The following is a 23522-nucleotide window of genomic DNA, read 5'->3' on the forward strand; positions in this document are numbered from 1 at the left end:
TTTCTTGTCATACTTGAACTTCCAGAGAGTTCTTGATGCTATCAAGTTCTTATGACAGTTGTCTCATCATATGTTGCAACTGATAAATTTGAAGTTAAAGAGAGCATCCTGGGGGTTTTGTTTTGACATCCTTGATTACTTCTACACTGGGTTTTTCCAAGCAAATTGGCTTTAAACATATTCTAGATTTTAAGTAGTTGAAAGAGGATTAAGTCTATATTACTGAAATAAAATTCATTAATGATACTAGGGAAATTCAAAAGTAACTTTCTTATAACGCCGCAGTCAGCCCCAGAAAGTATTTATGTAAAGAATTCAATATCTTATTTGGGTCTTATTCAGGACTAGAAAATAATAGTGTTTTCTGTATATTGATCACAAAGCAAAACAATTAAGGATAGAGCAAATACAATAAATATAGTATAACCTATAGACACTAAAAGAAATCCAGTGGATGATCTCCTAATACTGAAATGCCTCATTTACAAGGCAAATGTGAAATAAGCATTCAGTAAGAAGCACTCCGTGACAATCTTGGATCACGATGTGTTTGTCCATCCATAAGATATCCCACAGCTCATTTTACCAATATGTGGGAGGAAGAATGACCTCTTTGGGGGCTGTCTCAGCCTTGATTTACTTTTTGAAAAGGCAGGACATTCTTAATCTCGCTTGAATTCTGGGTTGGAAAGACTTTGGTGATCTTTATAACTTTTTCTCCCTACAACCTTAAAAAGGGGTTTAGCTAGTATCAGGCTTAAAAACACTCCTTCTTCCTGGGAGTGTAGCTAGAACATGTTGGCCAAGACTTATTCCACAAAGGGTCCTTTTATTATGTTCATGTCAGGCTCTGACTTGAACTGCCCTTATGCTTAGGGTTCCAGCAAGCTGGTTCCCTTGCTCGGGCTCTCATATGCTCATGGATGCCTTTGACCCTGCCTGTTAACAATTGTGTTAGCAAATGAACCACAGAGAGCTGAAATACTGATCTTCAGCGAATGGGTCTTTTTGACAAGTTTAGAGGGCTTATCCAAAGTGAGACACTGCGTATACTTTCCAAGTTAGATGTAAAATGATTTTGTAAATATTCCTTTTGAATTAACAAAATTAAAAAAAAAAATAAGAGTCACTAACGTAAGATCTCTGCCAGTCTTTTGCAGCTTGTTCAGCCTCTGGGTAAACAAATGATGACTATCAACCTCTTCCTTAAGACACCAGATTCAGAAATAATGAAGTTTACTCAAAGTCAGTGTTTTGTTTTTTGTCTCACCGTTTTTGTTTTGTTCTGTTTTTTACAGTCACAATATTCTTCTCTGTGAGGACGGGCATGCAGTGGTGGCAGATTTTGGAGGTGAGAGATTTCCATGAAAAGTCCCCAAATGACATCAGTTTCTTTCTTCATTCTTAGTTGGTGTCTCATATTGTATGATGAAGCTGAAAAAGCAGTTCACACTGACAGCTATACTTTTCTAAATCATTCAAATTTCAGTGACCCTGAATTTTAAAAGTATATCATTTATTTTCAGTTTTTTCTCTTTGATATACCCAGCTACAAGAAAGGAAGTAAGCCTTTAAATAAGAGGTTTCTAGGGGGTTCAAAATTTTAGTTGTGATTTTGACCTTGTTTTTAAAGATGTTTTCTTTAACACGAATTCATTTTTTCTTTCCATCAGAATCAAGATTTCTACAGTCTCTGGATGAAGACAACATGACAAAACAACCTGGGGTTCGCTGCTGCTTATGTTCCTTATAATTATGAAACAATTAAAATGTGTAAACTCAGCATGACAGGAAGTGAGATGAGAGCAGCTTTAACTGGAAGCATTGTCATTGTCCCAGGGGCAGGATAAAGTTTTATGTTTTTATTTTCAGGAAGCCCTCAAAAGAACTCTTTCAAGGCTGTACCAGAAAAATAGATTAGATATATGTCTGGAAAATGAGATGGATAAAATAATACAGAATTTATTTCAGATGTAACTGAAAAAAGTACCAAGCAGGCATGGTTAATTGGCTTTCATTTTTAGATCTTCTTATTAAGTAGTGGAGAGAGTTAACATTTAATCAGTAACTAACTATAGCATTTGTAGTTAACCAGCATCTAGTAACAACTTTTTTCTGCTTCAGCATTATAAGGTAATATGGCATATAACCAAGTATTAATGTTTAACTAAAATATAAGTTTTAACATCTGGAGCAAACATAATTGTATTCAAAAATGTCTGCTATTAAAATCATTACCTGCTCTCTTCTTTACTCTCCTCCCCTCCCCCAAAAAAGTAACTTCTCTTCCTAGACCACATGTGTTATTTAACTACCTAAGTTTAGGGTAATTTCCCATTCCTTCCTTTTTCTGCTTCCACAGATGCATTACTCAGTCATGTTTTCTGTTTGTTTGCATGCTTGTTTTAAGATCATCCCAAACTCTCATTTTCCACTTCAGTTCATGTCTTCATCATCCCTTTTCTGGACTAGAAGTAGGATTCTAACTCCAGTACTGTCTTCCAGTTCCTTCTTTGCAACATCAGCCAAGTGTTAGGTTCTGACAATTCATCTCCTCCTATAACCATCACAGATACCCAGTACCCACAGGCCAAAATCCAAATTCATTGCCTGGAAGCCTCCTGCCCTCCCAAATCTGGCCCAGGGCCCCTCTGTGACCTCTTCTCCCACAGTAAGTTCTCTCAAGTCCCCCACACCCTAATACACAAGCCTCCTGCTCATTCCCCAAAAAGGCCATTCACATTCATATCCCTGTGTCTCTGCTAGTGTGGCTTTCTCTGCCTGGACAGTCCTTCACTCCACCTCACCTAGAAAAGTCTTGCAAGGCCTAGGAAATTTTATCCATTGGAAGAGCCTTCCCTTCCATAACATCCCCCCCCCCCCACACACACACACACCTGCTGCCTCCTCCCCGTGCATTTTTCTGTCTGTGCTTTTGTAGCATTTTGTACTGCTAATTCGTACCCTTACTCATTCAGTCAATAAACATTTATTGAGGGCCTACCATGTGTCAGACATTGTGCAAGGGACCAGGAATGCAAAATGTGAAGAAAATCTTGATGTCAAGAGCTCATTTTCTATGGGGAAAACACAGTAATAAGCAGATAGATTTAAAGCAGTATGGAAGTCCTGTGATAAGTAAGGTGTGACAGAGCATCTTGGGATGAATGGGAGTAAATTAGGCGCAGGGAGAACAGAAAAGAGTGCCAGGTAGAATGAACAACAGCATGAGCAAAGATGTAGGGAAGGATGAGAAATATCAGACTTCCTGGGGGAACTTCAAAGAGCTTGTCATTGTTGGCATGCTCTGGGTGAGGAAGAGAAAGTGAAAGATGAGTTAGAGAGGAAGGCAGGAAATACATCATGGACCATGTTGTAAGTGAGATTAGGCATGTCTGGTTTCCCCAGTTAGATTTCATTCATTCATCCAGCAAATATTTATGGACTACTTACTAAATACCAGACATCCTTCTAGGAACTGGGAATATTGCAGTGAACAAATTAATTTTCTTATTCCCATGGATCTAATATTCTACTAGAAGGAGATAGACACTGAACAAATCAACAAAATATGTATCAGGTTGTGATAAGTGTTACAGAGTAAAAACAAAGCAAGTATGTGAATGGAGAATGGGGGTATCACTTAGATAGGGTAAGAGGGAAAGATAATATTTGATGAGAGGCCTGACCAGGAGTCATCCATGTAAGGGGAAGAGCAATGTAGGCAGAGGGAACAGTCAGTGCAAAGGCCCTGACACAGGAAAATTCTTTGTGTGTTCAAAGGCAGAATGACTAGAGTGGAGTGAGCAAGAGGAGAATGGCAAGATATGAGGTAAGAGAGGAAGAATGAGTCCTCTTTTGATAGGACACACAGTACCTGAGACACAGAGATAGCTAGATCAGTGATTCTCAACCCTGGCACCACATTGGAATCACTTCAGAAACTTTTTAAAAAGTATTTTGCTTGAACCCATCCCCCAGAAATTCTGATTTCATTGGCCTGGGGTTGATCTTGGGTACCTGTATCTTTTCAAATTTCCCCCAGGTGATTCTCAAATACATCCAGACTCTGGCTAAATAAACTTTTGTTGAATGAAATTGAATTGAATTTCACCAACAGCAAGTAATTTTTTTTTTAATCCTAGCAGCACAGTCTTTAAGCACAGCACTACTCTAGATTTATTTTGAAGGCTATTTTGTTTCTTACTAGTTATGTGGCCTCATGTAAGTTGGCTAATTACTCTATTACTCCCCTGTGGGAAAATGGGCATACGGTATGCCTACTTCCACTTATGCAATGTTGTGACACAAGGCATAATCTGCTACATAAGTGGAGGCTATTTGGAAGGTGAAAGCCCATGTGGAAGAATTGCATATAAGCATCATAATCGGAATACATATATTCTTAGAATGCTATAATTATGCATGATTTCAAAATAAGGTAGACACTTGAAAAGAATTATCAGCAGCCAGCTCTACATAGAATTTCAGTAAGAGCAATAAAAGAATGCTGGTTTCTTCCAGTGGAAATACAAAGAAACAAGGTGTTTGGTGAAGTTCACTGATAAGGTTATGGAGCCATGGGATTTTAGAGCTGGAAGGGTTTGCCTCTTCTGTTCTGCCCTTAAGGAATCCGAGGTCCAGGAGCATACAAGACTTGCCCAGGGCTGCTCAAACAGTGAATGGTAGAGCTGGAGCTGGAATTTTCTTCTCCTAACTCAAAACCTAGTGCTCTTTCCCCTAAACTACAAATCAACCAAATGTATGCCATTTGCATCTCAGAATGCAAACTTATATTTCAAACCAAAAAATACATAACTGCAAGTGAAAAGAATGTAAATAATGCCATCAAAACATGAATATAAAACTTCATACAGAGAAAACTATAACATTTTATAGGTTTTCTTCCTGGAATACTGCACAAACCATATTCAGAAATAACACAACTGGGCAAACACAGGAGATATGACAGACCTGATCCTGCCAGTGAGCTATCTGCTTCATAAGAATGTCCTGGGCACTCCTCTAAGGCTCTATCTCTCCTCAGTCATGAGAGCATTATTTATGGGTCTAATTTAGTGGCTTCCTAAACTACAACCTGAAGATCTAAAGGAGGAAAGGTGTGATTCACCCCCAGGGAGGCATAGAGCTCTTGGATGAATCGTGGTTGGCTATTCATAAGTTTATAAGGCTTCTAGGGGAAAGATGCTCAGAAGTAAACAAAAAATGCTGCTGCTGTGATCATTTTACAAGATGCAGGGTTACTTGATGATTAATATTGTTGCAATATTTTTGGAATGATTATGAATTTCATGATCTTCCAATGATTAAGAAAAATGCCTTTGTAAAACTGAACAGTGATAGTAAACATGTTATTAATGTATAAACACATCAGCTTATTGCATGGTACAGGGTAATCAGTGTTATTTTATCTTTATATCTTCTGAGAACAATGGGAGAACACTTACCAAATCTTCACAGAGAAGAACACTGTTTCTACAATGGGATGACTAAACACTTGGCAAATGACTTGTGGATGTTTCTGAACACACAGAACCTCCGCTGGATGGCCCCTGAGGTGTTCACGCAGTGCACACGTTATACCATCAAAGCTGACGTCTTCAGCTATGCTCTGTGTCTCTGGGAACTTCTCACTGGTGAAATCCCATTTGCTCATCTCAAGCCAGGTAAGACATCCTGAAAGGTTTCCAGAGTTCTATGCCTTGTCACGACTTCAAGAAATATTTTTTTTCCCCAAAATGATTACTCTTGGTGGGTCCACAAGTAAGAATTAAGTAAACAACTTAAAATTGTTTCAAGGTATGTGCCCAATCCAGAAAACTTACTGACCTAACTGTGTGACTTTAGGCACAGGCACACACAAGTGTAGGTATATTTTATTAAAGTTTAGGGCTTTGATTTATCTGTTGTTAATAAAACAAGCAAATGACTATGGTCACATGGCAGGTGGGTGCAAATAATGTGGACAATGTAATACTTATTTTTTGAGATTAGATTCTAGAAACTCCTTTTTAGTGTGTATACAGGGTTGAGCTGAAAGTAGCAACACATAAAAATAACCTACCAGGACCGTTTTCTGCTTGTCTCATGTTATATAAAAGAGAATTGCTTTTCATAATAATTTTGTATTACATAAATAGATGCACTCCAAAAATGGGGCTTTGTGAGAGAGCCTAATTTTTGGTGATAATATACATTACACTCTATGTACATGTAGACAGTAGAGGCAGGAAATCTAATCACATGAAAAATATACACATATTTGAGCCTTAAGGTAAATTTTATTTGCATCTGTCTCTTCATTTTATTTGAGTTTCAGCTTTTATGTTTTGTCAATCTATTTACTTACTTGTATTCACCGTTAGACTGGGAACTCCTTAAGGGCTTTGCATCCCCAGAACCTAGTATGCTTAAAAAGTAGTTTTCAAATGAAATCACAATAAATCTTAAGTGAATTACTTTGCAAGCTCCTGGTGGCCACCCTATCACAATATATCAGACAAAGTCAAAAGGGATGTTAGGGAAAGACAAATCCCATAAATGTGGATACTCACAAATTAAAAGTCTTAACCAAGATCCCAATAATTGTTAGTACTCATTTGCAGAGCAAAGCTACATCTCACACTCTCTTTTCAAGATATTTCCCCATAATATCATATGGTCTTCAATTATCCTCTGCATAGTTTCTAACTAATTGTCCTAATATTTTTCTATATACTTTTCATAGAAAATCATGAGAGTTAGTCCTTATTATAGTGTGAATGTAAAGACTCTATTTTGAACTGAAACAACATTGCCATTTTAGGTTAATAATTCCACTAGTTTCAACAAATACATAACCATGATCATCACCATATAGACTATTTCCATCACTGTAAAAAGTTCCTTAGTGCCTCTTTTGAGTTAATTCACTGTTCCCACATCCAGCCCCTAGCAATCACTTATCTGATTTAGGTCTTTATAGTTTTGTCTTTTCCAGAATGTCCTATAAATGGAATCATGTTGTTGACTTTCAGTCATTTATTCCTTTTTGTTCCTGAGTAATACTCCATTGTGTGGATGTATCTCAATTTAATAATGCATTCATACATGGATGATTATTTGAATTATTCTCACTTTGGGGCTGCTGTGCATAAGATACTAAAACCATCCAGGTATTTGTGTGGGTGGTTTTACTACTCTTGAATAAATATATAAGAAATGATTACAGTACTAGATCTTATGATAAGAGGTTTTCTAAGGTATCTGTACCATGATGGATTTCTACCAGCAATGTATTATAATTTCAGTTGCTACACATCCTTGCCAGGATATTTTTGTTGTCTGTTTAAAATAAGACATTGGCCATTTGAGTAGGTATATAATGGTGTATCATTGTAGTAGTATTTTCTATTTTTCTAATAGCTAATGATATGGAAAATCTCACGTTTGTGTTCCTCTTTCTTTGGTGAAGTGTTTGTTCAGGTTGCCTTATTATTTACTTGTAAGAGTTCATAGATACTAGGTAGAAGTCTTTCATCTACTATGCGTTTTGAAAGTATTTTTCTTTAGTCTGTGGCTTGCCTTTTCATATTCTTAGCAATGTGTTGAAATAAGTTTTTAATTTCAATGAAGTCTACCTTATCAAACTTTTAAATCACGTTTTTATATTCTTTCTAAAATATGGTTGCATCACTAAAGCCACAAAGATTTCCTCCCATGTTTTCTTATAGAACTCTTATAGGTTTAGGTTTTATATTTATAGAATCTACTCATTTTCTTTTTTTTAATGGTTACAGGTATGAGCTTTTGTTATTCTTTTGTTAGTTTGTGTTTTTTTAGTTTATAGTTTTAGTTTATAGTTTAGTTTATAGTTTTTAATATGCATGCTTAAGTTTTTCAGCATGATTTTTTGAAAAAACTTTCCTTTCTCGATTAAACTAGTTTGGTACTATTGTCAAAAATCAATTGACCATATATGTGTATTTATTTTTGGGCTCTGTTTAACTGATATATGTCTACCCTTACACCAATACCATACTATATTCAGAGTTTATAGTTAAGTCTTGAACTCAGGTTATATAAATCTTCCAACTATGCCCTTCTTTAATAAAATTGCTTTGGCTCTTCTAGGCTTTTGGTTTTCCATATAAATTTTAGAATCGGTTTGTTTATTTCTACCAAAAAAAAAAAAAAAGCCCACTGGAATTTTGGGTAGATTACATTGAGTTTATAGATCAATTTGGAAAGAATTTACAACTTAAAAATATCAAATCTTCCATTCAATCCACATGGTATAGCTCTCCTTCAGTTAGGTCTTCTTTTATTTCTGTTATCAGCCTATTTGTAGTTTTTAGCATACAAACCTGGCACATTTTTTTAGACTTATCTCTGATACTATTATAAATGTTATTTTTTTTTTAATTTCAATATCCAATGGTTCTTTGCTAGAAGAGAGACTTAATTAATTTTTAAATAACAACCCCATACTCTGCAAATTTGCTAAATTTACTTATCAATTCAAGTAGCTTTTTTTCTACATTCTTTGGGATTTTCCACATAAATTTTTTTGGCCATCTGTAAATAAAGGAAACTTTCTTTTTATTCAGTATGTCTGTTTACACCTTTTTCTTGCCTTCTTGCACAAGTGAATGTTGTGATGAACAACAACGAACAAAAAGCGGAAGTGATTAAATATATACCTCAAATCTATCTACTTAATTCCACCCACCACCATGCTAGTCAGAGCTGCCATCTTTTTCACTATAACTACCTCAATAGCCATTTGACTTCTTTCCTTTATTCTACCCCCTTCCTCTCCACTCCTTAGATATCCACTGAAATGGTATTTTAAAAACATAAAATTGATTATGTCACTATTCCTTAAAATCATTCTATGTCTTCCTGTGTTCTTAGGATTAAAGCTCAAAACTATTAATATGCCCTGTACAATTCTACATGATTCTGTAGCTCTGACTGGCTCATATTAGTTCACGTCCTATGTTCCAGCCACTGTGTTGCTTCCTTCACTGTGTCCCATTTCTCCTGGCCTGTAAGCCCTTTCACAAACTCTGTTTCCTCAGTAAATGCAGTTAACGATGACTCCACGAAGATTACTGTGAGGATCACATGAAATGGTATTTGTGACTGAACTCTGTAAACTGAAAACTCTCTGCAGCTGTAAGATTAAAGATGAGGGCAAAGTGTAACACAAGGTTGAGACTTCCTATGATTCTGTACCTGCATGGCACTCAGTCTCCAGAATGCTCATAGGAAACCTGCAGTCACCTTTCACTCTTCTCTTTCCTTCTTTTCCTCATTATTCCTTTCCTTCCTTCCTTGCTTTTCTCACTCATTTCCTTATTTTTGACCCCACTTTCTGAACATCTTTTGAATCTTTCCACTTATCTCCTCTCCCCTGCTACTTCCTTATTTTGCATGTAGAATTCTGCACAGTATCTTAAATGGTGTTCTCGTCTCCAGTTTTTCTGACTATCTTCACCAGTTGCCATACTATCTAGGTTTAGCTTTCTAAAAAACTCAAGTTAGGTCATCTGGCCTCCTTTAGTTAAAATCTCCAATGTTTTTTCTTTGCTCTTAAGATAAGGACAAAATTTCTTAAAATAATCTACAAAGCCTCACACTACATTCCTACTTTCCTCCCCAGATCTACCTTTGCCATCTGCAGTCTCTCATGTTCTCTATGTTCCAGCCACAGAGCACTATTTCTCTTCCCAAATGTGACTTGTTTCCTATGACTTCCTGTCTTTGCACACATTAGTCTCTGTCAAGATACTCTTGCCCACTTTTCATCATACTAACCCTAATTAACTTTTAGATCTTAGCTTAAATACCACTTCTTCCCAAACCATCTTCCTTAATCCTCTAATGTTGACTTAAAGCAGTCTCCTCCATGCCCCAAGTCATCATTTTTTTACAGTATTTATCATATTTTACTCATATAGTTTAGGAATTTTCCCTACTCCATTATCCTTTGCTAATTATAAAGTGAATATTTCAAAGAGATAAAGACCCCTTCTGTCATGGACCCCCAGAAATATTTACCCTTTTTGGAGGGAGAATATTGTATAATAAAACAGTTAAAAGGCTTGCCTAAGAATAACTTGATTCCAATATCCTAGATATTAGAATTTATAGTACTTTATTGGAAAGAGAGTTTGTTTATGATAGATGTTGATTTTTTTAAAGTTGGACAGTGACCATGCATCAAGAAATGAGGCTGTTTATATCATTGCAGTGGTTAGGCAATCTAGCATATGTTCAGCAATAAATTATGTGAAGCATCAGATTCAATATAAGCTACATATTAGCCATTTACAAAGAGGAACAAATCCATGACTACAATGTATGACAGCATTATCAATTATGGTAGTAGCAATATTACACATGGCTCATCCTCCTGGATTTAGCCCTGGAAGCACTGGAAGAAATACAAAAGTAGAACACAAATATTAGCATTGACTCCTAAATAAGTGATGGGTATTCATTGAGAAGAACTTGAAGTTAGAGTCTCTTTTGCATAGTACATGTTCAAATTAACCTTATAATCTCAGGTCTAGAAAGAACCAAAAATCCATCACATTCAGCATCCTAAGGGTCATCCAAGATCAAATGGCCAAAGGGCTGGGGGAAACAGGCAAACACTCAACAGAGGACAGTGTGATGGACAGGAAATCACATGCTCTGACTCAAGGGAACAGCTGCTACCCAGCTCCAGCCAAACAATCCATGTAGGAATGCAAGGATTCCTTTACCATATCAGCCAATTTCTGTGTGTTTGTTTAGATACCTAAAGGTTTTTAAATGTTGGCAATTAATTCAATTTTTAAGAAAGCATTTTTCAGGCCAACACAATAGAACTAAAGAGAATTGGCATAAAGTGTAAGAGCATGAGCCTTGTAACTATGCAAGCTACTTAACTGAGCCATACTTCACCTTATTTTTAAAAGTGGGGATATGGGGCGCCTGGGTGGCACAGTCGGTTAAGCGTCCGACTTTAGCCAGGTCACGATCTCGCGGTCCATGAGTTCGAGCCCCGCGTCGGGCTCTGGGCTGATGGCTCAGAGCCTGGAGCCTGTTTCCGATTCTGTGTCTCCCCCTCTCTCTGCCCCTCCCCTGTTCATGCTCTGTCTCTCTCTGTCCCAAAAATAAATAAACGTTGAAAAAAAAAATTTTAACAGTGGGGATAATACTAGGACCTACCTCAAGAGATTGGAAGGATGACCGGGAATAGGAAGCACTCAATAAATATTAGCTATTTTTATTATGTTTAGGCTATCATTGAGTGCTCCTCTGGCTGGGAACTATGCTAGAGTTAAGAGGAAAACAGAGAAGAATAGAGTGTTGCTCAGGGCTTCATAGCACAGAGCAGAGGTAAGTCCCAACTAGAGAGAAGCTGAGAGAGAGTGCTAAGGATGCTCCCTGGAGGAGTCTCCTTCTGAAATTGTGAAAAATGGGAAAATGGTATCAGAGAAGGACTCTGAGAACAGACGATACCTGACCTGCAAAAAGATGAAAGCTTATTAAATAGGTAAATTAGTGGGGAAGAAGAGAAGGAGTCCCAACAAAAAGCAGTATGGGCAAGGTGCAGAGGCATGAGAGATCCACAAATAATTCAATAGGGATGAATCAGAGAACACAAGGGAATCCATCACATCTAGAGCTAGATGGTGAAGGGCCTTGTGTGTCAACAATGAAAGTCACTGCAGGAGTTCAAGCAGGGCAATCATATAATGCTATTATTATTTTAGAATGATCCCTCTTGCTACAAAGCAAAGGCTGGACTGAAGAGGTTTGAAACCAGAGGTAAAGAAACCAGGTAGTCTAGGTAAGAATGTATAAAACCTTAACTAGGGTAGTGACTTTAGAAGAAAAAGGAGAGGCTGGTTGTGGGAAATTTGAATGGACTTGTGGATGGGTTCAGGTGGGAGAACAAGGGAGAGGGAGGAATCAGGGATAACTTCTAGGTTTCTGGCTCAGCCAGCAGGAGGATGATGGATCCAGGGAGAAAGCAGATTTGTGAAAGAAGTGACAAGATTAGGAAGAGAAGGAGCCAAGGTGTGAAGCCAAGCAGAGAGAAAAGAACCAGGCAAGATGAAAAAGGAGCTGGTATGACCTGGCAAACAAGAGCTGTCTTGGATACATTTCAGAGAAAGAAACCAACACCTGCTTCCCAGATTTTATATCTCTCCCGGGGTGTCTCCTCTGATGTATCATGAAAAACTAAAGAAGAAATCTAGGATAAATCAATCCATCGATATGTATTCTATCCAATCCCATTCCCTTACAACTAGGTACCAAGTTTTATGGATCACTTTCAGATTATAGTTTGAGACCAAAGAAGAACGCCTCTTGTTTTCCTTTTGTTTTCCTGTGTGATGCCAGCTGGTTCACAAGGAGACTCAACTCTGTGTCCTGGGATTCCTTAATGCCAAGCTGTAACTAAGTCTCGGATGTGGCAGCAAATTAAGAACATCTGCCAATTTATTCTAGCCAGATTTGGGTGAGACTTCATATTGAGATTTTAACTCAGAGTTGCAAACGGTAGTACAGGGGCCAAATATGGCTTTTTTTTTTTTTTTTGTCTCACATATGGTTGTAAAAAATATGAATTTAAGTACGTTTAGAAACATAGTTATATCACAGGATCTCATATTTGTAGTCATTTGTGTTTGCTACCGCTGCTTAGATATTCCATATATGATTAGGATCCTAAAGCGTCCTAAATATTGTAACCTCAAAAAGCATAAGCACATCGATGATGTGGACTGTGCCTTGACAAGTGATAGGAAAATAGGAGTGATCTAACGTTCTGAAATCCTGTGTTTGCTGTGTTCTTTATCAGTTTATCACTGATAGAGCCAGCCAATCACTACACAGATCACTAGAAAGATCAAATCGTTCCAATGGATGGTGATATTTCTATGAACATAGCTGATATTAACATTCCAATACTTCATTACACTGACAAAGATTGCAATGAGAATAGACACTGGTGCAAATTAATCTATTCTTCTGACAGTCTGTAATGAGAATGGGATGTGGTTTAAAAAATTAAGCCATTCTTACTGCAATCTCAAGATTGCAATCTCATGGTCTCTCTCAGATGCTATATGCTCTGGTGATACATCATTGAAAAGTGTCAGTTTAACAAAGAGTGTGTCTTAGCTCTTGCTGGGATAGCCGTACGCGTTTGCTTTGTTTCTCTACAGCCCTACCCATAAAAACAATGAAGTAGAATCAATTGTGTTTTTAGAACACACATACACACAATCAAAATTGAAAAAAAAAAACAAATAAAAAACATTCTAGCAGTTTTATCTTAGTCAAGGCTTACAAGTAAAATATTGTACTTTATTGCTCTCTGTTTTTATATGAGTGCCTAGATTTATTTTTATAAAACATAAGAGTGATAGTTTAATTTAGGAATTCAGAATCTAGTACCAACTTATCCATAAGCAATATAGCTAATTAAATTCATCATGAAGAGGTGCATAGTCATCCTCTCCACAGTAGCCATATTACATTATGAGCTGGAGCCAATGACAGATGAGAGGGTTTGTAGCCTTGTAATTTGCAGTAATTCAATGCAATATTTTACTTGGTATTCATACTCCCAAAAAACCTCAAAAGGATAGATGATTTCTGGTCTAAACAGAACAGAAAATATTCAACAATGTTTCTGATACCTAGTTCTCTAGATTCAGACTAAAAGGAAAAGGCAAAACCCTTAGATCTGTAGATGATAATTATGGCAACAGCAACAGCTAACACTTCTTGAAAACTAACAATGTGCCAGATGCTCTCTGTACGATGTCTCCTTTAATTCTAACAGTAACCTATGGTTTAGGTTCTATTAGGATAAGATATATGCTCAACATAACATGCTAGTAAGAGGGATAGTCAAGACTTAACTAGCATGGCTCCTTGTCCCCAAAGCCCATGCTTATTACCATTACACTGTGTCCTCACTGTTTCATCTTACATGAACAGAAATTAATACTCACACAGGCAAATTAGCTTAATTAGGATCTCTCAGGGAGTTAAAAGCAAAGCCAGACTGGAAATTAGGCCCCCAGATTTCCTTGTTAAGGGCATTTCTTAATAGTCGTACTGTTTTGGTTTATTAAAGCCACCTCCCCAAATGTTCTGAACAAAATATAAGATTATTATCTAAATATGCCACCAAATATGAATAATTTACCCAATTGTATCATAATTTAATATTAAAAAAACATTATATTCGTTCTACAGTGTTTCTTTGTGACCAGGCATTGTGCTCTGTCCTAAAGACATATAATAAAGAGCAAGATACTAATAGGCTTTAATCCATCATCTTCATTCATTTATACAATACATTTTTACTGAGTCCTCTATGCCATGATCTGTATTATTTCCAATGAAATGATATTTTGAACTGTCTCATTTATTGATTCATTTAGTGCACATCAATTGGATGCCTACTAATTTCCTGTCACCGTGCTAAGCACATGAGATATGATGGTGAAAAGATACAGATCCTGACTTCAAGGAGCTTGTGATCTATCTGCAGAGGCAAGCAAATAAATAGGCAATTAAGTATAATATGACATATATGCTATTGTAGTACCTGGTGCTATGGGAGTACATAGGGAGCGCACCCAGAGACACTTCATTAAGCCAAGACCTAAGTGACATTAGATGTAATGTAGGAAAAGAGGGTATGAAAGAACATTTCAGAAAAAAAAAGGATCACAATTCTGAATTTGTGTTTGAACCATAAAAAGCAAGAAAAATCCAGTAATTCATTTCTTTAATAATTATCCATTTATTTGCCAAATTTTATTGACACCCTAACACTTTATTTTTTCTTAGCTTATTATCACTCATATGGAATGTTCAATAGATTTTGTCACATGAATAAATGAAGGTTATCATGTGTTGTATTGAATGCCTTTTGACAATCTCTAGTCATATCCATTTTTTCTTGATAAATTATTAACGAACAATAAAGAACTTGAATCCACAAATAAACACCATGGTTATATAAACCCTTGAGGCTGACTCACAAAATCATGTTTAATTTGAATCTTATTCAGGAAAATAGGAGTGGGAAAAGGCTATGCTCTAGAATTGTGCAGTACAATATGGAAGCTTCTAGACACACATGGCTGTTTAAATTTAAATTTATTTTAATTGAAATGAAAATAAAAATTCGGGGGGCGCCTGGGTGGCACAGTCGGTTAAGCGTCCGACTTCAGCCAGGTCACGATCTCGCGGTCCGTGAGTTCGAGCCCCGCGTCGGGCTCTGGGCTGATGGCTCAGAGCCTGGAGCCTGTTTCCGATTCTGTGTCTCCCTCTCTCTCTGCCCCTCCCCCGTTCATGCTCTGTCTCTCTCTGTCCCAAAAATAAATAAACGTTGAAAAAAAAAAAAAAAAGTGCTTCATAGCCGTATGCTACCATAGTGAACACTGCATAACATTTCCATCATTGTAAAAAGTTCTATTAGACAGTCCTACTCTAGAATCTAGATTATAAGCTTCACTAAATCATTGGTAATTATCACAGTGCTGAAGAAATGGTATGTACTCAATAGTTACTGATATTTTTATATTTAGCCTTATTCTCTCTTAATAGCAAAGTTTCCATTGTGAATGTAGAAACCAACATGTACATAAATCACTTAACATATTTTATGTAGCAATCAAGGTAAAAATTTGATAAATGGGCTGACAATCCCTGTCCTGAATCTGGAATACTAGAAAATTTCCCAGATGTTAGCGTAGCATGGCCACTCAGGCAAGACTGACAAAGCAATTTTAAAGGTGACAAATTTCAACTCCATGACACCTCATGTTGCATTGTCCACTTTCTGCTGCTAATGAGTAGCATCACTGCCAAGGGTGTATAAAGCAAAAGAGAGAAGGAGATGCCAAGGCCTTGCAGAATCTACTTTGAATAATGAAGAATTAAATAGCGTTCATCTTAAACTGATTTTCCAGACACAGTGCCAAGAAGCAAAACAAGTAACTTTATAGACTTGGTATCAGAGTCTGAAAGGGTTTCAAAGGAGACATTTGGCACCTGCATCTGAGTTTAACTCACTTTATGAATAGTCCCTCCCCACCCATTAGGATAGGTATAATTAGTTTAAATGCATTCACTACACTGGTTTATATGCTTATAGCTGCACCAGCTCAACAATATCCAAATGGTCATAAGGTGAAAAAGTAGAGTTAGAAGATCAATGATTATTAAGCATTAGTTAATGTGTTTGCTTATTTATTTACCTCATTCCAAAAAGGAATTAAAAATACTCAAGAGTAGCCAATGGAAGGAATCTAACATGCCTAGTTTTTTTTGTGTGTGTGTGACACAAAAGACATATTTTGTAAGTCATGTTAAGTTTGCTAAATATGTTTTGGCCAGTCTTTTGTTTCTGTGTTTTCTTAGTGTCAGCAACTACGAATCTAGCTGATAATGGCTAGAAATGGTGGACAAATGTGACAATGCAAATATTCTATAAATGGCCTTGAAAATAAAAGCAGAAATGGAATTCTTGACTCTGCCCTCAAACTGGAGCCATTGTACAATTAGAACGGCTGTTGCAAAGAAACATTAAAATGCCAGGCAGCAAAGGAAATGAACTTAAAATTTCAAATACAAATAACTAGTAAATATTTGGGAAAATATTAAGCCTCACTACTCATCAAAGAACACAATTTAAACAAGAAATGAGCTGATATAATTTACCTCTCATGTTAGCAACATCTCTCACAAAATGAGAAAACCTGATTCCGATGTAATGAAAGATTGCCGATGTAATGAAAATTCTCTCACACATTGGTGACTAAGGGAATAAATTAGTACAACTGTTTAGGAAAAAAGCTTATCAGTATGTGTCAAAAGTCTTATGCCATTTGACATTAATCTCACCCCTCAAAATATAAACAACGTGTGAAATTGGTAAATTCATATTGAAAAGATATACTTTTTGAAGTGTTTATGGCCAAATTTGAACAACCTAAACTTGAAGAATGATTAAGTAAATCATAATGAATATAGAACCATTAAAAATATGTTAACCTGGAGTTTTAATAACTTGTAGAAATGCTGATATTTAGGGGAAAAAAGCATTACATAATTGTATATTGGATTGGACATGAGCTCAATGATACAAACAATATATGAGAAATACTCAAAATATTTTAACAATTGTCCTCTATTATAATTGTGTTTCTAAAATTCTACAGAAAACAAGTATAAAGGTCACATTTGTCAAAATTAGATAGTAATTCTGACTGATCCATAAAGCAAAATGTTGATTAAGTTACACTACATATAATTTTACTAGATGAGTAGATCTTAAAACAGAACTGAATTGGACCAAAGTTTAGTGGAGAGTAGTGGTTGTAGGTAATATCTCAAAAAAAGTTATTAAGATATAGACAAATGTTTATGACATCACAATCTAGAAGATAGGAAACAGCATTGTCCTGGAACTTTAACCTCCTAATCGTACAGAGAAGTTTTTCTTTTTTTTTTTTTTTTTTTTAATTTTTTTTTTTTAACGTTTATTTATTTTTGGGACAGAGAGAGACAGAGCATGAACGGGCGAGGGGCAGAGAGAGAGGGAGACACAGAATCGGAAACAGGCTCCAGGCTCTGAGCCATCAGCCCAGAGCCCGACGCGGGGCTGGAACTCACAGACCGCGAGATCGTGACCTGGCTGAAGTCAGACGCTTAACCGACTGCGCCACCCAGGCGCCCCCAGAGTTTTTCTGAAGAATAAAAAGAGCTTCATGTGTTGTGTACAAAGTATTTTCAATGTGAAGTGGCTGAAGAGAGCATAGAATCTGGAACAAGAGGCTACACCAACTACTAATTATATTTAATTTTTTCACAAATTAAAAACTAATTGCATACACACACAGAGTAATACCTACTTTGCATGAGTGTTAGGAGGTTTAAAAGAGCTTTGTATGTATCTTCCATGATGCCTAATACAAAACATGTTCAATAAAAGTAGCTGTGAACTTGCTTTCCAAGGGAGTATAGAAATCACTGGTTGCAGAATCGAAAAATAGGCAACAGCCAGGCATCAAGAGTGAAGTCCCAAGAATTACGACACCATAACGGGGAGTTTAAGATGAGCAATATTTAGAAATCCAAGCAGGCAGGTAACACTAGGGAATTCAGTCAATGAGTGGTATTAGCTAAAATGATGGATTAGCTAAAAGTTTAAAAACTAGTAACTACTTTATAAATATTAAATATTAAAATCCCAACATTCTTATAAGCACTAATTGTATTTAAACAAAAACTCATCTGTTTTGCCCAAGTGATACAAGTGCTTTCAGAACTGCAAAGTTCAGTGGCACCCCATGACTTGCTGTGTATAGTATAAGCCCTTTATTCTAGGACTTATGACATTGTACTGTCTAATCTGCCTTTCAGTCTTTACTTCCCATAACATCACATACATACACACCCTATACTTCAGACACACACACAAAACTACTTGATGTTTGTGTGTTCTTTTGTATGTGTCTTTGATCTTTTGTAAATTCCCTCTGCTCACAATTTGTTGAATGAACAACTGAATGAATGGAAAATTATAAAGATAATCTTATAGTATCAAATTATCCAACATTTTCTTTAAGCATTAAAAAAAAACAGCATGGAGCTCTCTTTGATTCTCAGCTAATGTTGCACAGATTGATTTTTGATGACGTTTTGTTGTCTGTTCATGTTTCTTAAAATAAATACGTGAATTTCAAAATTGACATGATCATTTGGTTTGCAGCGGCTGCCGCAGCAGACATGGCTTACCACCATATCAGACCTCCCATTGGCTATTCCATTCCCAAGCCCATATCATCTCTGCTGATGCGAGGGTGGAATGCATGTCCTGAAGTGAGTGATTTTTATTTCCTCTTAGAAAATGTGTTATGGTCAAAATCTGTCACAAATAGTGTAACTCCAAAGTCTACTTTCAGTGTGTATTTTAAGACTGTCAAGGCAGGAAGACTGATTTGCCTTCTGCTCTTTAGTCTCTAATTGCCTCAAGAAGTCTGAGTATCTCATATTTCTTTGCTGCTGCTCTCTGATTTTGAAATGTTTCTCACAACTGATTAGCAAAAGAGAGACCGGGGTATGACAGATGACTCACAGTCTCATCTCAGCTGCAATTTTATTAACTATGCTTGAGCCACAGTTAGTCATTTTCTGAAGAAAGAAGTTTGGCACAAGATGGATTTGTGTTGGCTTTTCACCATGAGGCAGGCCTTCAGGCAAAGGCCCCATGACAAGTGGTCTTTAGTAGCACTGGCTCAAGCAGGAGACAGGAGACCTAGCCCTAGTCCTTCTCTAACTCTCTGAGTGGTTGTGATAAAGTGGTTAAGAGCACAGATGGAGGGATCAATGTTATGGAAGGAATAAGTAAAGTAGAATATGTAAACAGTGAAAAAAAATGAAATGTGATCATAGATCTAAGATCGTTGAGGGAAACACACATATAATCCCAGAATGAAATCGCAGACCACTTGTCTACAGGAAAGGATTCTTCTTATCTATGCCAGACATTTCAATGCCTACTTTGTCCTCAGAGAATGACAAAGGAGGAGATTCCACAACTTTCTCCTGATAACACAGTGTCTAAAATTTCCCTGCCCGCATATATTGTTGTCTATTGATATCCTTGTGTTTTGACGTCTGCCACATTGATTCTCCTGCTCTGAGTAGAGAGAACCAGTTCACATTCTTCATGCTGGAGGTTCTTATACATAAAAGCCCAATGGCCCTTATTTGTCCAGTCCAAACCACTCTAGTTATTGTGCTTTTCTTATATGACCTTGTTTCTCATCCTTTGTCTCTCTTCAACAAGGGAGCAGATAAAGTGTAACTATTGTTTTCTCAGAAAGCACCTCACCAAAGGAGAAATAGAGTAAGCCCCAGTCCAGATATTGGAAGGAGAAAGCATAGTTCCCCACTTCTATTTTCTATAGGCAAAACCCACACGAAATCATTACCCAATCCCACAAGTGTACACAGAGACTCTTAAGGAGGAAAATAAAGATTATTATGGCATGTGATTTGAATTATCTCAAAAGAAAAAAAAAAAAAAAAGAACTCTTCTCCTAAGCATTCAATCTGGCAGATTATGTATTTATTTGTGTAGAACCTTCTTTCACTACCAGAAAGCAGGGACTAGCAGGGACTAGTTTGTTTGCTTGTTCTGTTTGCTGCTGTAACCCCAGCACCTAGAACCATACCTAGGAGATGGTCAAAAATATTTGTTGAGTAAATGAATATCACTATTGCTTGTCAATGACTCCAATCCACTCATCTGAATTTCAGTGTCCAAAAATTGTCTTGAAAATTACATGACTTAAAATGTTTGAGAAAAGGCTTTGTTTTTTTGTTTTGTTTTGTTTTGTTTTGTTTTGTTTTCACTATGAACCTTAGGCATATTTTCTAGGAATAAGTATGTCAAAGAGATAATGCAGAATTTCTTTCTCTCTTTGGTGTGTGAGTTGTTCCAAAGTATAACATAAAAAAAAAAAAAAAATCACAAGAGTCCCTTTGGCTTCTATTAACTGACTCTTCATGATTATGATTATAAATAAGAAACCTATAGAAGTTTTCATTTGGAGATAAAAGCAAGTTATTAGCAACTTCTAAAAGCATTTGGGCGGGGGGTAGATGGATATCACAAGTAACAGGTTAGGAAATGAGAAAGAGGGGCGCCTGGGTGGCGCAGTCGGTTAAGCGTCCGACTTCAGCCAGGTCACGATCTCGCGGTCCGTGAGTTCGAGCCCCGCGTCGGGCTCTGGGCTGATGGCTCGGAGCCTGGAGCCTGTTTCTGATTCTGTGTCTCCCTCTCTCTGCCCTTCCCCCGTTCATGCTCTGTCTCTCTCTGTCCCAAAAATAAATAAACGTTGAAAAAAAAAAAAAAGGAAATGAGAAAGAGAACCTGAATAAAGCCAAAGGAGGGTACATATAAGGTTTAAAAAAAAAATACTAAGAGGCCAAAATCAAGTGCTTACTGGAAAAGTTTTATTGCTAAGCAGCAAAGCCTACCAGCCCAGGGCCTGGACTCCAGGAATGAATTTCAGGGTGAAGGATGGGGAGAAAGCACAGTAGGAAGCAAAGTATCTGACTAGCTGGCTATCTCTGGGCTGGACAGTCAGGTTGGGCCCTGGCTTAACCATGGTACCCATCTCATTAAGAAGTTAACTGCCTCTGGATGTGACACACCTGAATCATCTTGGCATTATGCAATAAGGTCTTCATGTGAGTAGCCGGAGTAGTGAGGAAAAGGGAAACAATGAGCTGGTTTTCTTTCTTTCCCTGAACAATTATTTATTAAGTCTCTACTATATACTGCCCCAGGAACAAGTTCTGGGGATTCAGTGAAGATGCACTCTCCATGGAGCCTAAGGGCCAGTACCCAAATGGAGATTAATTGAATAAACACATTAATGATTTTATAGTTACAAGGCAGAGCAAGGAAAATAAGATTAGATGAGAATGCATACTACAGAAATTGGCAAGTGAGGGACAAGGAGTTAGTGTAGGTCAGGAAAGGCTTCCTGGAAGAAGTGTCACTAGAGCTGAGATCACAAGCATAAATAGGAGTTTGCTGAATGAAGGGGGTTGGTGAGAGAGAAAAACAGTCCAAGCAAAGAGACCACGTACAAACTCATTGAGAGAAAGGACACAAGGGAGAGACTTATTAGTTATGGAAACATGTAGCCACTGAGGGATTTAATCTCTATACCATCATTTGAAACAAGTTCACCTTTAGATCTGAGAACTAACGCCATGCTCTCCTGGCCATTGCTTTCTAGGTTATCTAGTTTACCACTCATTCTTTCCTTCTTGTTTGTCTTTGCCTCACTCCTTAAATTGAAAGCACATTATTATTTCCTATGTGTGGGAAATGGAAAATGCTGTTTGGAAAATAGTGAAAGGTGGAGGAAAAGTCCTGTTAGGTCAGATTTTGGAAAGCTTTGGAAACCAGAATAGGGAATTTGGATATGAAATTCCAGGCAATTATGTTTTTTTGTCTCTAAAGCAGTGCAGAGATATGATAAAAGCAATTTTTTTTAGAAAATCCATCTGAATTTGGTATAAAAGTTTAAGTTAAAAGAATTATATGTAGTCTAGTGAGACAGGCACTAAATTATCTTCTAGTGTGCATTGGGATAGCTGAGCATTGTTTCTTAATATGTAAGCTACCTATTACCTGCTCCAGTTTACCTGGGAATATTTCTTAAAATGAAGGTTCTGGGGCCCTATTCTAAATCTACTGAATCAAAATGTCTGGGATGGAGTCTAGGACTTGTCATTTTAGCAGGCACCTCAGGCTGTTTGTGCCCAGTAAAGGCAGAGAATTAGAGGGCTGAAACGGGAGCAAAAGACAGGGATGTCAGAGCTTCCAGCTGGGCTGCTAGCTGCATTAATCCAGTTGATTACAACACAAAGACTATAATGGTTACCATGGGGATTCAGGAACAAGGGTAAATTTGAGAACTACTTCAAAGGAAACAAAACATCCTAAGGAAGTGAAAGACTGGATTTAGGAAATGAAGAAGAGGAAAGAGCCCTGGAGAACTGTCAATGGCTGCCTTCTGAGAATCAGCTAGTGACCAGAGTACTGGTTCTTTAGGCCCTTAGGTGTCAGGGATATTGTTGACAATGAGAGAAGAACAAAGCCAACAGCTCTGCAGCAAGGTGAAGTTGCTTTTAAAAAAAAGCATAGAAAAAGGAAAAAAAGAAAGATAGCTACCAAGAGATAAAACAAAAACAAAAACAAAAACAAAAACAACTAACCTGGTCTACAAAACTTAGGGCACTGTCAATTAGAAAAAAGTTATTGCGCAAGAAGTTGGCATAGCTGCTCTTCTCACCTTAAAGGCGCTTAACCAAATGAAGTAGGATCAGGGTAGGCAGACAGATGGCATAGGAGCTAAGCTCAAGCAGAGAGGCTGAACAAAAATAGAGGGGAGAGGAGTTGGAGTTAAAAGCAAGGAAATTTTAAACCCAGAGAGAAAACAGAAGAGAAGGAATAAGGTTAGGGACTTTCAAAATAAGAAAGTTACATCATTTGCTGGCAATTCTGAATAGGAGAAAAAATAGGAGATAGGTGGGTCATCTAAGAGTATTTACATTATTCTAGTAGTCCTTTAAGCTTAACCATTTGCCAAATATAGACATAAAGATAGTGATATATAAAGATATATCAAGAAATATGTAAATATATAAAATATATAAAGATATAAAAATATAAAAATATATTATATATAGATAGGAGCAGAGAAAGTACAACCTTTTTCCCCCCACTAGGAAATATAAAATAGGGTAATATTGTATACCATGAAGGTATGCTTTGAATGTTTTACTGGGATATCAAAAATAAAATGGTTTCAGTATACCTCTATCTTTCCAATAACTCTGGCTTTGAATGAGAGAGGCTTATTCTACTATTACTTTTAAATCTAATATTTATAAGAACATTT

General features: G+C 36.9%; 1 protein-coding gene across 3 annotated transcripts in view; it reads left to right on the forward strand.

The window, feature by feature from the left end:
• Positions 1-23522, forward strand: part of TNNI3K (TNNI3 interacting kinase) — a 292001-nt gene that overhangs the window by 189333 nt on the left and 79146 nt on the right. For 2 of the 3 annotated variants that reach the window (XM_040470642.1, XM_040470643.1), the window contains exons 18-22: positions 1299-1351; positions 1674-1726; positions 2573-2671; positions 5555-5687; positions 18806-18915. In XM_040470642.1, coding sequence (XP_040326576.1) covers positions 1299-1351; positions 1674-1726; positions 2573-2671; positions 5555-5687; positions 18806-18915 — 448 coding nt within the window. The remainder of the gene's footprint in view (positions 1-1298; positions 1352-1673; positions 1727-2572; positions 2672-5554; positions 5688-18805; positions 18916-23522) is intronic. The other variant, XM_040470644.1, reaches the window with a different exon arrangement.

Source organism: Herpailurus yagouaroundi, unplaced genomic scaffold (genome assembly GCF_014898765.1).
Source record: "Herpailurus yagouaroundi ecotype Mexico unplaced genomic scaffold, PumYag 77, whole genome shotgun sequence".
In the NCBI taxonomy this organism is placed as follows: domain Eukaryota; kingdom Metazoa; phylum Chordata; class Mammalia; order Carnivora; family Felidae; genus Herpailurus; species Herpailurus yagouaroundi.